The 16,339-nt window shown below is 43.9% G+C and overlaps 1 protein-coding gene across 2 annotated transcripts in view; it reads right to left on the minus strand.

Annotated features, from left to right (window-relative positions):
* Positions 1-16,339, minus strand: part of VEPH1 (ventricular zone expressed PH domain containing 1) — an 82,868-nt gene that overhangs the window by 39,841 nt on the left and 26,688 nt on the right. For both annotated transcript variants that reach the window (XM_075716926.1, XM_075716925.1), the window contains exons 6-8: positions 11,243-11,463; positions 5,097-5,306; positions 3,793-4,187 (exon numbers count right to left, since the gene is read on the minus strand). In XM_075716926.1, coding sequence (XP_075573041.1) covers positions 3,793-4,187; positions 5,097-5,306; positions 11,243-11,463 — 826 coding nt within the window. The remainder of the gene's footprint in view (positions 1-3,792; positions 4,188-5,096; positions 5,307-11,242; positions 11,464-16,339) is intronic.

The raw sequence follows: 16,339 nt of genomic DNA on the forward strand, positions 1-16,339 counted from the left end.
AATTTGCAAATCACAATGTTACAGAGCAGAGGATGCAAAGACATGCAGGGGACCTGGGGTGGTCATCGGATCTGTCCCCTTACCCACGCTCAGAGTCAAGAGTGCCTGTGACACTGGGAGTTGTAGTAGCAGTACAGCTGGCTGATGGTGTAAGGCAAGCGTCAGAAGAAATAAAATCTTATATTAAATCGACAGATGTATGTGGAAAAAACAGAAATATTTTAGAGTACCAACACCCTTCACATCTGCCAGACCTTGCAGCCTTGCCATGCCTAGGCCAACTTCCCAGGTTTCTTTAACGTGCTTTTAACCTCCACAGCCTCCTCTGCCAGTGCAAGCTAAAGAGCGTTTTCTACTTTTTAAGCTGAATCTTTTTTATTGGTATTTAAGCTCATTATTTCTTGTCTTGTCCAGCATGAGCTGTTCCCTTAACTGTCTTGCACACAGCTGAAAATTGTTATCAAGTCCTCCTTCAGTTTTCCCCTACTTTGGTTAAGAAACCAAATTTTCCTCAATCTTTGTCCTTTTGAGGGATGTTGGAATGGCAATTCTGATTCGAGTCAGAAAGTCCCACCAGTACCTTATCCTGGTATTAGCTTGCAAAGAGTGAGTAAGAGAGCTGTAAGCGAGGAGTGCAAGAACAGAACAAGCACACAGCAGTAATTTCCCTCCTGCTCTCCTGGTACCTCCATCTGTGCCTCCAGCATTGCCAGAGTCAGGGGTGGTATTATTTTGATAACCCTTGAATGGCTCTAATCCATGAATTTACCTAATCAATTTTGAAACCGGGTACCGTTTCAACATACCTAATGTACTGTAGCAATCAGTTCTGCCATTTAATTACACGTATCTAATGATGTGTTAAGAGGTCCCTATTTTGTGTATTTTGAATTTGCTTCCCGACAGCTTCATTACATGTTCTCTAGTACCTGTATTCGGACAGACAGTGAGCCACCACTCCCAATTAATCTCAGTCATTTGTGACATTGCAAATCTCTATCAGCTGTCTCTTTTCCGGACTGTGGAGTCCCAGTCCATTTTTCTTCATATGGAGGTCTCTGATTATCCTCATACTCCTGCTACCAGACTCCTTTGTCCTTCACAATTCAGGCTCCAATTAATGCAGACAACGACGCAATGATTTCATTTGGTGTGTCTATTTTTCTTAATAATTCTTCTCTTGTCCATTTGCTTTTTTGTCAGCTGCCAAGCACTGAACTGAATGTCCTCTGTCGTGCTGCAAGGCAGCGACTCCATATTGGGAAAACCTCAGCAGCCCCCTGCTTTCATTCCTACTGCTCGTGGTATTAGTGCCCCCAGATCTGGCAGGGGCCGTGCATGCTAATTCTGGATGCATCCAAAGGCACGCAAGCAGCTTCTGTCCTCACCAGGACGTCATCACAGCATCCTTTCGGGGATGCCACCCACCCTCAGTTTTAAGCAATAAGGAATTCACCGTGTTCACAGTGCCCAAAGGTTAGACGCCATCGTCATTAGGAATGCAAGCAGGGGTTTGAATTCTGTTTGAGTGAAGCGAACAGAATTTGGCCCATCATTACTCAGAAATTCTTACGACTGACATTAACGCTCTGTTGACCTGTGTGCGAGCTGCCACTCGAAAGGCCAGGAAAGGCATGACCCTCACGAAGAGGTACGCAGCATGAAATTTGCACTCTCTCACTGCAAACTGCAGTGCTATTTTGCAACATATTTTGCCACTATTTCCTTCAAGTACTCTGTTTCATGGGAGATTGCCCTGAAGTGCCTATCTTTGCATATTTTCCCTGGTTTACGTATTAAATTTCCAGTTCAACAAACTCCTACATAACCAACATAAAATTAGCCAACTATGTATATTAATGTTTTCTGACATTTTCTTACTATTTTCTAAACATCTTATTTGAAATGTAAAACAGCTACATTTGAATGGGCCTTTATAGTGTGCAGGAACCACAGAAGTCCAATAACTGCGAGGTTTTTGGTGGAGTTGTTTATGTAATATCTGAAACATTAACAAAGCTGTCCCCTGTGTAATGAGCCAGGCTGCATTTCTTCAACATGTTCAGAATGAGTCACATAAATCTCCTGTTCTGCACATGGTGTCCCTACTCAGAGAATTTCCCTAAGAATGCTAGCTGAGGATTTTCAGGAAATTACAATAGTTTGAATGAATTTAGAAATAGTCACATGCTTAGAACATATCATAATAGGTACTTCAGAAAGGAAACTGAGCAATACATTTAAAAATATTCAATGTATTGTATTTGATTAATGCAAGGTCGTAGCATTCAGCACTTCAAGCCAGATTGTTCACTCTTATGTTTCCACTGTAATTTTACAGAAAAAAAAAGTTTTATCATTAATTCTACCAAATAACTATTTCAAATAGTAAACCTGGAATTTAAGATATTTAGGAAATTCTTCAGAAACATAAGCTTTTAAAGTATATATAGTTATATCCTTTTGATGAGTGGAAACTGCTTTTCAACTTCTTGACCACTGAAAAAGTAAAAACCCAAATATTTTATCAACAAAAGTTGATATTTGATGGACCTGAGGTTACATAGTATTAGAAGATGACATTCTAAGTGACTGCAAATTAATTTAATTTATTGAGTCAGCTGCTCTTTGAAATCAACATGGCCCGTGAAGTGTTGAGCTGTAAATTGCTCATGACCACCAGCAAGTGGTTAGATGCACATAAATTCACATTAAAGGGAGCGATTGCTGCTCAGTATAAGCAAGAAGCTCACAACCCAACCGAAAGAATTTACTTTGAAGAGGAGTATCAAAGACCCATCTTGCAGTGTATCGCCCACCTCCGCCGCCATCTCACAAAACCAGCTTTCTTGTACTTGAAAATAAATACCCACCCTTCATGAAAGCAGACAACCACAGGGAAGTGGTGAGATAGGAAGCAACCCAACCCAACGCACTGGGGATCTCGTTCTGTTTTGCCTTCAAGGAGCTTTGTGTCTGGGCTGGAGTGTGCTGACCTGAGGGTCCTGACCTGCTTCGTTTCTGGTGCATCTTGTAAGTCAATTGATTTAATGTTATCATGTTAATGAGGAAGGATACCCAGGTTTGCTCTAGACCAACCCAGCAGGCCAAGAAGGAGGCTTAAGTATTAGCACAGAATCACAGAATCGTTTAGGTTGGAAAAGACCTTTAAGATCATCCAGTCCAACCATTAACCTACACTACCAAGTCCACGCTAAACCAATCAAGGGTAGACTAGACTAAACCATGTCCCCAAGTGCCACCTCTGCCCGTTTTTTGAACACTTCCAGGGATGGTAACTCCACCATCTCTCTGGGCAAGCATGCGCTTACCCATATGCCTGCGTGGCCGAGTCCAACCCGTGGTACGTGCACTCTGTTGCACTCAACTCTCCATGACCGTTAACACACCATTAACGCCCTGCAGATGTGCCCAGAGGTCTCACCAGCCCTAGCCAACAGCCATCACTCTTCAGCTCATCGTGACAGGTCGTGCCCTTTTCCAGAGAGCTCTGGGTTTGTTGCCTATGACAGCCAAAAGGCAATCCTCACATTAACCTTCATGGGTGTCCGGGGTAGGCGAGGGTTGTGCTATATCCCTGAAGGAAAAGAACAACAATCCTGGAAGATTTCAAAACACTGCAATTTGCGAATGACATTTTATAAAAATAACATTCCTCCCCAACCATGAGCTCTGCGCTAGAGGATCTTCACTGCCCATCTGCCTGAACACTGTAACGGCTTTCAGTGTAGTGTTAAAGTTCTCATAATTGGAAAGGCTCAGACCTCTTACCTTCAATTACGCACTGATCAGGAATAGGAATTTTCCTCCCCATCTCCATGACATATGCTTTCACTTTACCCAGGTTTTCCTTCAAGTGCAAGTAGAGCTTGTCCTGGTGTTCCATGGGGCTCGTCGCGCCCTCTGCGCTTCCTTCGTGCGCCTTTTCTTTAGCAGATTCTGGCAAATTTGCTGATTCCATGTAATCGATGCGTTGGTGTGAAACCAAAGAATTTCCCAGTTGCATTGCTTCAGTATCAACACTAAAAGGCAATTTGTCATTTTCTTGGCTAATGTAGATCTCGGTGAAGGAGATACCAGCAGTTATCTCCTCGTTCTCCTCGTCCTGTCCACTCTCTGGGTTTACCCCCTTCATGCGGACTGCGTGCAAAGCAAGGCTTTTGGACCTGGAAGGCGATTAAGGAAAGGAAACATGTTTTGGAATAGAGGTAAGACACAAAAATCACCCGAACACGTGCTCTTCCGAGTTACCTCTGTGCAGCTGGTTCAGAGCTGAATGTGGGGCTCGCTTAGCCAGAGGCAAGTGTCTTTTGGTCAATATGCATTTCAAAAGCAAAACTCAAGCCACAGCTTTAATAAGCAAATGAAACTAAATATTACCCATACATCACAACATCTGCATGCCATGGAGGGAGCTAGTTAACCTATCTGCAAAAAACTTATAACCCCAGCACTGGAGTACATGCTTTATTGATCACATCATAAAAATGCCATCCAGCAGCCATTTAACTGAACCAAGATTCAGCCTCCAGTTCTTCACTGCCCCGTGCCTATATACTGAGGATGAAGGTAAGCTTCCGTAAGAGCAAGAAGGGTAGGAGTGAAGTGACTGAAGGGGCAAATACCGGGGCAGGAAGAGGAAAAACTCTGCTGCGAAGCTGCGGTGCACAGGCAGCCTGAGGACGCCGTGGGTGCACGTCGCTGTCCGAGCCCTTGTCTCACCCAGGGTCCTGGGCGCTCGTCTCACACAGCACACGGGCAAAGTCTGATTCAAATGTTCGATACGTATTGTTAGCAATAATACCCAAGAAAGGTCTCTGTATCTTCCTTTCTAGTAATATCTGCATGCAAATATTTTCCTATCCCTTGTGCTGGTTTAGGGCACAGAAGAGATTAAAGAAATGACTTAGAAATATTTTATCCAGCCTTTGAATTCATGGGTATGAGACTCGGTTAAAAATAGACTTATGATGCCCATAGGTATCACACAAGCAGCCCAAATTCTCAATGTTTGGATAAAGTTTTATTACAAAACTGATATTCATGAAAACCACTCGCACGTTTTAGAGCCATACCTGTTAAATCTCATATCCTTCCTTTCTTCTTTAGAAACCTGGCCTAAACTGTATCTCCTCACTGAGCCAGGAGTACTGTTGTCGACATTTATTTTCTCTTCAAAAGCCTGTATTTTAACTTGAAGCTTTTCATCTTCTTCATTTCCATTCATAACAGATTTTAAATCATCCAGCGGTACAGGAGATTCGGTTTCAGTATCATTTTCCATCCTAAGAAGTAGAAAGCAGAGGTTTAACTAGCACACTGTGTTCATAGCGATGCTGATGCTGCATTTCTGCCTGTGACCTGTATTACGTACCTGGTAAAATAATCATGTTCCAGCAGAGATTCTCTTAGAGGTTGATTAATCATTTTCAGAAACATCTTCTAGATTAATGTCCCTGTCAGATGGGTCAGAAACATTGAACATCTCTGACAACACTGGATTAGAAACTGCATGTGCTATATCTGCATAAGCAAAACCCAACGCTTCCCCTGATAGTCCCATAGCAAAAAGTTTTTCAAGTGAACTTAAACCATTCTTTCAAGCTTTCTAAACAACGACTTACTACATTGTTTTCATAAACCAAAAGTCAAGCTAATTGTAGAGTTTATAGAAGTCTGTGGTTTTAAATGTTCGACAAAAGTACATGCAGTTCCTACTGGATTACTGTACTCTGAGTAAGAAAAATATCTTTTAAAACTCAGCACATGGACAGAAATGGGCTCAGGAAAAGTTCTAAGCAATGCGATTGAGGTTCAGCAAAAGAGGAAGAGAAAACGAAGAGTTAAAATGAACTTTTAGGACTGCAGGACAAGCTGTTTTATTTTAAATTTGATTGTTATGTCAGTCTTAGAATACGTAACCTTTTAATGCAAAATTTGAAGATAACTTTAAAATAAATTGAAAGTATGCTGTTAATCTTTTTTTTTTTTATCCCCTGATGAGCAAACATCTGCATAGCTAGGTCTGTAAGATATGGATATGGAAATCCACAAATGAGAGTTTTAACGTAGGACTTCCAAAGCAGCAGTCTCAACAAGTCATGCTTGCAGTTGGGAAGCCTATTAAAAATTCCCAAATACTGCAAATTACCAATTGTGGAAACAAAGCATATTAAAAAAACCAACCATGAATACTGCATCACAGAATGCATTTTTTCATTTGTTTTGATAAAGGCAGTTCAGGATATTTCTCAGGGGAGTTGGCAAGTTTTGTCTTGTTTTGTTTTTAATTTAGGCAAGATCTCATATTAACAATGCAGAACATTTTGGAAAAAAAAAAAAGTTATTCTTCTGTAATAAAGAACCTTGGTGTGACCTTTGCTAACAAATCTTTCTGGAGATGTGGGACGAGATTTAATTTATTAGAAAGCTGTCACTCCAGCATAACTCTCAACACTGCTCCCATTGTGGGAACTAAGCACTGAGAAAAACGCCTGTTACGTATGTATATACATACAAAGCCCTCTGGCTACAGAGAGGGGATTGATGGACCGATGGGGTCTATGAATGACAGACCCAAGCCAGCAAGCCTCGATGACGTTTGGAAATAAAAATGACCTTTTATAACAGCACCTTTTTGTCCAGCATTCTCCTGTTGAGCTCCAACGGCTTCGCGAAGGAAACACAAGAAAATGCTTCTGCTAAAGAAACACATTAACGAATCCTGTTTGCCATAGGGAAAACAGCAGTAAGCTAGTGCATACAGGGCTCGTCGCTGCCTGGTGCTCCTCAAACCACCACCTCGGTTTTGAGCCTGTTGGTGCCCGGGATTTTGGAGCAGCTGCAAGCGCTGCGGGAGGGAGGCAGAGCGCTCAGCCCTGGGCATGCCCCCGGGGGACCGCTCGCTCGCACGTGTACCCGCTTTGCGCTCGCATCGATTCCCATGGAGCCAAAAGCACATACCCTAAGCGAAACGTTCAATGAAGCCTCCACCCCACGCCCAACGGGATGCCTGGCAGGCCTTCCTGCTGGCCTCCCCTTCCAGCAACAGTAAAATAAACTATTGTTTGAAATCTTGGCAAGAGGCATTCGGTACATTGCTGAGGTTGCTGGAGCAGGATCAGCTTACACCAAAGCTCAGGCTGTTTTCGAGGGGAAAAGGATGCACAAACCTAGCGCAAGATCGTAAGGACCTGGCTTGCAAAGATAGTGCTATGCTACTCATCACCTCACTGCTTCTAAATTCTCTGTAGAAAGAGATCTAAATATACAGGTCAGCAAGTCAAGAGCAATGCATTAATTTGAAGAGCATTTCTCCAGACCACCAGCACCATTATCAACGTCACCAGTCAGGTGCTTAAAATGGGAAAGAGAGCATACACAAATAGAAATTGCTAAAAATACACTCGAGATGGGATTGCTCCCAGGGCTTCAACTCTGCGTGGATGGAGGCAACACGAGCAGATCAAGCGCGGGTCCTTGTGGTTTGTCAACGTATAGACATAATCACCTCCTCAAATACGACGGAAGCGCAGATTTGAAGAAGGCAAGTAGCGGATAGTGATCTCAAAACCTCCGGGCTCACAGTTGGGAATCCCATCACGAGCTTCCAAATATTGCTAGGAACCGATTACAGAAACACCATCAGCTAGATGGTTGGACTGGATGATCTTAAAGGTCTTTTCCAACCTAAACGATTCTGTGATTCTAGATGTCGTTCAACAGGGAGCTGGAGGCCGCGTCCTCCGGCACTTCGCACGCAGCGGTGCTCACAGCCTCCGCGCTCGCAGGTACTAACGGGGGAGGCCAGAACATGCCGATGGCTGAACATGCCTGCAGGGCTGCTGCTCCCGGGGCCGGGCAGGACGCAGAGGGGCGAGGGAAGCTTCGTGCAGGCAGGCTTCTTGGTACCTGCGCTGAATTAAATCACGCCGTAGTCCCTTACCAACACAGGAAAGGATTAGATGCTATTACAGCTCTCTTCACCACTACAAATGTTGATTTAAAGAAGGACAAATATGGCCGAAAAGGCAAGGCAAATGAGTGGTAAATAAATGCTCAATGACGCCATGTGCTAGACGTATCCTTTCCTTTAAGGAGAAAGGATAAATTCATCCAGCCACTACACTAAAACGAGTAGCACTGGTATAGCCTGTTACGCTCAGTTCTTACTCAGGATGAGGGCTTGGAAGCATCATTAAATTTTCTCTCTTCCTTTCCTTTCTTGCCTTCTTTTAATTGACCGTGCCATACTTCTAGGTTGGATCAGTCCATTAAAACTCAGTATGTGTTCTTAAAAAGCACCTCTGAGACTGACTAACTTGCAGTTTTGTGACAGTAAGGGGCAACAGAGCATCGCATGGTTTTAATTATACTCTCCACTAACTGCATGTAAAATTCCCTGTGTCAAACAACTCCAAGCCAGCCATCGCTCTGAAGAAATCAGTTTCGTCTTATATAAACACATGATTCTGGAAGGAATGGTTATAATCCAGCCACACATTTTAAAATCCGGTTTTCCTTTCACAGCATAAATACTCTGGATTGCTGCTTTATAAAAAACATTGCAGTTCAGTAACTGCAGCAGCTCTGGAGCTAGGAGGTGTTTCCATTTTGACTCCTGGGCCGGTCCCCTGTAGGCTAGTACAAGTCAGAAGAAACTCATCTTAAATCAGTGGAGAACTCTCATTTTAGCCTTTAGTTGCTTCATACTTGTTCTTGTCCGATCTAGCTGATACTATGTTTGATTCAGATGTGAGAGGTAAAGCCAAAGAATACCTAAAAGTTGTAATGGTGAAAAATCAGTGTTTCACTCATGGCCACATTGAGATAATAAGATGATGGCAGCTGCAAGCATACAGGGAACTGGCATCACAGAGGATTAGGCAGATGAAGCAGGAAAAAATAAAATTAAGAGGGGAAAAAAAAAAAATCAAGCAGCAGATGGAGAATAAGGAATAATTTCAGAAAGGTTTGTTTGAAAGGGTCCAGGCCCCACCACTGGCCGGAGACAGATCCCACCACAGCAGACATATCCCGGGACACCGTTCCTTACCCGGAGGAGCATCAGGAACAGTTTTTTCTTCCCATTGCTTCTGGCTACGCTCGCACCCGCCTCGTGGCGAGCGCGGCCGCATCACAGGGACTGCCCGGTCTCATAAAAGCAGCAATTCATCCACAGAAATGTTAAAAATTGCTAACAACAAAACAAACGGTGTGGAGGAATGTCTATTTTAAGTTCCTTCCGCTGCAGACATAAGGCCGAACTCTGCCCTTCCTTAAACCAGGACAAACTCTGAGCAGCTCCACTGCAGCCCTGGGAAGAGGTGGGTGCATCTGCATCGTCTGCCCCTACGTATTGCCCTCCAGAAGACGGCAGTTCCATTTAACTTCCATGCATAGCTGCGTTCAAACCTGCCACTCCGAAGCAAATGCAACTTAAACAAGCCAACAACCAAAGCCTTCTCCTTTCATGCTCAGTATAATCAGTAGAGCTTTTTTTCCTGAAGGAAAATAAGGATATTTTCTGAAAAATATTATAATTTCCTCCCTTCTCCTCCCCCAGACTCTCCACCCAAACAGTGTTTTGCATCCGTAACCACACACACGCAGACGAAGAAGCTTCTACTCCTCAGCAAAGCAAGTCCTTAACGAAGAGGATTTTTTGAGAGAAATGGAGAAACACAGCAATGACATTTTAACAAAATCCTTTTCCTTTTTTTTTACCAGCTCTAGGGATAAATATCAGGTGCACAAGGTAAGGAATAGGAATATCACAACATTTTAGCAAATAAAGTAAGTTTTCTACCATAAACGAAGGCACGCAGTGGGCTGCATGAATAATTATTACGCTTTGTTAATGAAGCCTCAACTCCTGCACTGCTTCGTTGCAGTTCCCAGAACATGACATGCTTCTGGTCCCCTGCGCTAAGTGACATCTGGCATACTCTTCTTCACAGTTGAACTTGACTGGTTTGCAAAACGCGCCTGTCATTTCACGCTCACTTTGCTGTCTCCACTTAGGCATTTTCGCTGTCTTCAATGAAACTTTTCCTAAAACGAGTGCCAAGGGCTTGATTTTGGCAGAGGTTTCTGCCACCAGGTGAAGTTTGGAGGTTTCTTACAGCCTTGTTGTAAAATGAGGGGCTACATCGGAGTTCCTCCCCTTTTTCGTTTTTAACTCTCTCCAGGATACCAATTAATAGTTTCTCGAATGACCTCAATGTTTTGGCTCCAACTCCACAAGTCTGTCTCCAAGGCTATCCTTCATGGTTATAAGTTTTCTGACATCTGTGTTAAATTTTATCACAGAATTACTATTCCTTTGTGCCCTCTTGACCTATTTCAGTATACACAATGCTAATTATAAGTCTCTCCCTAATTAAAAGTGACTACCACCATACATTTAAGTAACACTTATATTCTTACTATGATGAATGCAGCAATACTCCCGATGCTTTAGCCTTAGGATACACATTTGAAAGAAGCTGAGTTAGCAGAACATCTTTTTATACAAGCTTGAGAAATTTTTCTTCAGACATTTTTAGCCAACTTTTATCGGGGAGCTACACAGTCATAGTTCTCATCAGCTTCACTGGTTATCTTCTAGAATTCACTCAATGATAATTGTGTAGCCTGACTTCACTGATTTATTTTTAACTGAAGCTTTTTAGATTGCCTTAGTCTACTTATCTGAGACACGGCTTTCTTCCTGTTCTTTAAGTGCTAAAACTTGAACAGCTTCTTTATTCTTCAGTGCCAAATGACGCAGTTTCTGTGGTACGATGTTCAGAGGTCATTCTGCCTGGTAGCATGAAGCTGGTGTCTGCAGTGCACCTACAGCTCTTACTGCCACCCTTTAATTACAGATTTCTGCTTTACTATCAATCATCCTTATGCTTGCATTTGAAATACATACCTCAAATTACTTCTACATGTAGGGATGCTGCCCATCAGGTGTCTGTAAACTATTTTGTACACTTAACCCGACCCTATAAATTGCACAATCCAATGGCTGAGTGAGTATATAAAGGAACGATACAAGAGGAATATCAAGATCGATTTGAAAATGGCAATGTAGCAGCTTACAGGAAGTGCAGTACTTCTTAACTTGCAGCTGATTGTTCATTCATTGCAACTTGAATATATTTAATACAAATTTATACTGCCTCACACAGCCATGGAGTTGGCCATGGCTTTATCGTAGCAAAACTAGCTTTACCTGGCTCCGGATGTGTTGTCGTTCTCTAGCTGTCGGACGAGGAGCTTGGCGATGGCAGTGAAGCTGTTGCTCATGCGGTAGATATCTCTGCTCTGGGTGCCCAAGATGCTCGAGAAGGTGTCCGTAAGACTCTTAATTTCCAGCAAAAGAATATGGTGAAATGAGTGCTCCATGTTGGCCAGCTGGTTCACCAAATACATCAGGCATATTCTAGCTTGCTCCTAGACAACACGAGGAGATAAAAATAATTTTAAACAAATTAATTCATTGTTTGCTTGTGCAAGGGAGGTTTGTGTGCATGCTGCTGATTAAAACATTGTCCTTGGGGAATAGCGGCTACCCCACAAGAACTAACAAAAAGGCAGCTACATCAAACACAGAGTTTATTTTTGTGTACTATAGATGTTACATTTATTCCTCTTGGTATTTCCTAACCTGACCTAACCTGAGTTCACCTTGTCTCCTCCTCAAACCTAGAGACAGAGTCCCTAAAGTCTCTTTGAAGGGCCCTGCATTGCTCTAGGGTGGCATCAGCCTGGCTCCGTGAGCAGAGCACCAGCAGCAGACCTAGCTCCCCTTTCACCTTCGATGAGCCTTATGAGCCCGGCTGAGCTAATTTATCTCCCTACACCCAGTTTCTGCGCCCTTTTTTTGCTTTATTCTGTGCTGTTTGTGGCAGGCAAACTCTCTTGTAAGTGGCCAAGCGCTCATGTGTGCTGCTCCGGTCCACAGGGTCTTCTCCCCCAGGGTCTTTTTCCTCGTGTCCGTACCTGACCTGCCGCACATTGAGCTCGCGGAGGCATTAGCACGGACACAAACGTGATAACCTGCCGTCAGACCTCAGCTCAACACACCCTGCGGCTCAGGTCTGCACGGCTCTGTGGCTCTGCATGACCCATGACCGGCTGCGGTTTTCTGTCTTTGTTGCCGCCTCGTTGTATTAACGGGCTAATGTCCAGATTTTTGCTTTGTCCATGCTACTCTCCACTCCATAACTGCAAACAATCAAGGGTCACCCGGCAATTGCAGTGAATTCTGCGCATGCCGCTAGCTGTTACAAATACTTTGCCAGGAGTGAAGATCTATTTTTCAGACCATAAAACGTTTCCCAATCACGACTTCCTTTCTGGACCTGCTGGGTGTTGCTGATTTGCTATATTTAGCAGTGTCACCCAACAGCCTGTTGTCACCGGTGCTACCCGGACTGAGCGGAACTGCTCCGGCACAGCGTTGGCAGAGGAGCTGGGGGGACTATCAGCATCTCTTCTCGCTAATGGCAAGAGGTTAAAGTACCTCGTAAATCACAGGGGTTCTCTCCTTTCACAGCCATTTATTTAGGAGCAACACTCAGATTAGACCCATGACCAAAACTGCAACAAAGAGAAGTTTAAAAGGAGATTTCATTTTAAGATCTCATCACACGCGGTAAAGCGCTGTCTGGCAGCTGTATCAATCACTGCCAATGCACTGAAGTCTGATATGCCCTCTGTAGCCAAAAGTTTTGCTAGCCAATTTTTCAGGGGGATACGATCTCACCAATTTATCAGTGAGATCACATCCCCCACAAATTAGGATTAAAGGGGCTGTTTCAGATCGTAATATTAAACATGCAAATGTTTTCTAGCAAAGATACTTTATCATTTCTGCTTGGCAAGAGAACACAATTCCAGTTCCAACTATTTCTGTATGTACGTGTACAAATTCACATACTAAACCAGAAACCCCAAAGGTGAAGAAACGCGTTAGACTTCTCTGTTTCATTAGAATTGTCCTAAATGTATTAGGTTCCACAATCCTAAAAATATCTAAGTGGGAAAAGCAGCAGAGAAAGAAGCTCAGGACCTCATATCAGATCCTCCACTGGGGTAACCGGCTATGGCTCCACTCAGTGAAACCCACTTGGTACTCAGCAGACTCTTACAGAAACTGGGAGTTATTTTGCTTTTAGAGCTTGTGCTGAAACGCAAGCAAAGGCACGTTAGGAAAATAAAAAATTCTCTTCTTCCCAAGGGTTAGCAGAAAAGGAGGGGAAGTCGTGCGCCATACACATCCTCAAACTGCGGGGCAATATCATTATTACCTCTTCTCTTCTGGGACCGTGTAACAGGAGAGAAAAAATTGCTGCAAGTTTGATTCCCAGTACAGCCAGGCCGTAAAAATACATGGGGGACTTTGGAAGAACACGGCCTGAGCATCACAAGCATGACATTTTTTGAAGAAAAAGTCAACTTCTTTCAAACAAAAGAGGATCTGCTACACCACGCCATGACAGAGATAAATGAGAAAAGCGTAGCAGACAAATTGCTTCCCTTCAGCCATATGGGGAAAAACTACAGCTACATCCTCGGACGGGCCGGGATGGTGTGACGGAATGAGCTTTTTTCCCTCACTGGCTGAAAGAAATTGCCTTTTTGGTACATATTCACTAGTTTATTTGGAAGACAATCCTCCCTCCAAGAGATAAACACAGGCTCAATTAACATTTAAAACACATTTTTGTTTCCTAAACAAACTGTGCAGCAGACATAACTGGAAGAGAAGTTTTGACCATTTTCATGTCATTTTGATCCAGCTGGAGTGTCTCCAGCCAGGCTGAAATGCTGCTACTCGCCTGGAGTGAGGTAAAAGAACAATAAACTCTACTGAGTAATATAATATGGAACTGTTATACAAAACAAAATTACAGCAAAATAGCTCAACATGAAAGCAGTCATTATCCCTGCCACAAGTTTTATCCAAAAATTTTCAGAAAGCCTGTTTTCATATATATAACCCATTGTTATTTTAGCAATGCTTATTTTATGTATTCATGTATTTTTTTCATAAGCATCCCTTGCATTTTATGGCGTTACATCTGCTAGTAGGTGAAAATCCAAAATACAAGCAATGGGGTGTGGCAAAGTATTTTGCTTTATCTTAAAATCGGGCTCAGGAGACTACAAAAAGAGGTCACAAGGCTTTCAGAAGCAACTCCGATTTCCAGTTGGTTCAAAACATACAGTTATTGGGGGGGAAAAAAAATATTATTAACGTGTTCGATTGACCTATGCCCCAAGCCAGTGTTTTGCTTTGCACAAATTTATGGTTAAGGGACAAGTTCTGATTTCAACTTCACCCATGAGACTGTCGCTGACATCAACAGAAGTGGCGTGTATAAACAAGGGGGCAACCTTTAAAATAAAGGGATCTCTTTTCAGCCAGACCTCTCATCTCTCCAGGGGTCTGTCTGAACTGCCAAGGTGGAGAGTGCAGTTCAGTGAAAGCACAAGAGCTTGCTTCTAGAAGCCAGCAGAAAGGATTTTCTGCTCCTATCTGCAATCTAGACCACAAAGAGCCAAGCCTCAATCCTTGACACCTCTTTTCCCCAAGTAAACCTCCCAGTGAAATAAAATGTCAATGAATAAAATTCCAACGCTACCATTGTTGTTTCATTTCCCGCTTGTTTTGCTTGGCTGGGAAGGGGCTGCTGATGCTGATTCACGTCTATAAGTAAGAGCCAGCAGCGTATCTGTAACATGGCTCCGTGACAGGAAAAGGAAGAGGGGGAGAAGTGACAACAGAGGTTTTCAGGAAGGCATTGCCACGGTGGGCTGCAAGATGAGACCAGCAGCAGCGCATGCGTCCGCAGGGACCATTTTGCTGCTTGCGCTTTCTACTTGGACCTGATCTAAATAAATTAACTGGTTTCAGTAATGTTTGTAACTTAGCAGTTACTCTTAGATCAGAGTATTATTTTAATTCTTTCTTGTTGAGTGCACTCATTGCTATATACTGAGCCTCTGAGATCTGTCCAGCTTTTATGATGCCAGATGTGATTCTGCTTATTTTATCACAGGCCGATTGTCTGCACGGCAGTGAGTGATGCCCCATACATCAGTGAAATCCATGGCATTTTTTTTTTTGCCTTTCAAGAAGTCTCTGGATGTTCCCATGCAGATCAGGCACGACCCGTCTCTTGGCTCACAAAGAAAGGGCAAAATTTGCACAAGGAGCTGCCGGAGTAAAGCAAACAAAACCTTTACAAGGGAAAAGGACTAGGAGAGACCCAGCGTGTTACTAAACACACAAGAGCCACAAGGACCCTTCAGTCACCACGTCTGGTCGGATGCAACCCCACGCAATCGTGGGCCAACGAACACCCCGCCAAAGTAGCTCCTCATACCCCCACAAAACTGTGGGCCGCAAAGCACTCAAGGTCCTTGAAAGAAAGTAAAAAAAATCCTTGGGGTAAAGGACAAAACTCACAAGTAGAAGGGGAGAGAAAGACCATCAGTGATAATGTCTGTGAAGGAAGAGGGAACTTGCTATGTGAAAACGCCCAGGTGATGTGGGGAGCAGACCACGTCCCGCGTCACAGAAGAGGCAAAAGCCCCATGAAACAGAAGTATTTGACAAGGAGAAAATTGGAATCTTTAAGCCCCACCCTGCTGCAACTCTAGCATATGTTTTGCACCCAAAATGTTGACTAGCCTTGGCTCCAGCATGAAATGCCCAGCCATCACCCAAGCACATTTTAAGGCTCTTTCTGCACCATTTATACCAGAGGGAATAACTGACCTGGCAGCGTGGCACTGCCAGAAGCACATCCCAACCCTTCGAGAGCACCAGTGACACAGAGGTGCTGCTCCCCACTGCGGAAAGGCAGGAGGCACCAGGTCTTCCAGAAGAGAGCGGTGGTGCTGGCAGAGGCAGCTGCCGGACTGCTCACGGGCACCCATGGCAATGCGGATGGCACCCAAGACCTACTTGCTCCTCAGGATGCCCCAAAGCTCCTGTATACTGGGCTTGGACCTCGCCTCACCCGGAGAGCTTGCCTTTGTTTTCACACCAAGATGTTCTCCCTGGCTTGAGCCACAGCGTTGAGAGCCTCTTCTGCCAGCCTGGCTCCTCTGCCCAGCACAGAGGAGACAGGACAGCGTGGGGACGACCTCCAGAGAAGATCCAGTGGTGGGGTTTCAGCGTGTGTAACCTGCGTCCAAGTGACAGCATCGCGCAAGCCTGGCACCGATGGCAGAAGCCTCATGGACTGATACGGCTCAAAGGTGATTGCAGAAACAAAATCAAGTCACCGGAGCACTGGTAACCACTTGCACATTT

Source organism: Pelecanus crispus, chromosome 9 (assembly GCF_030463565.1).
Source record: "Pelecanus crispus isolate bPelCri1 chromosome 9, bPelCri1.pri, whole genome shotgun sequence".
In the NCBI taxonomy this organism is placed as follows: domain Eukaryota; kingdom Metazoa; phylum Chordata; class Aves; order Pelecaniformes; family Pelecanidae; genus Pelecanus; species Pelecanus crispus.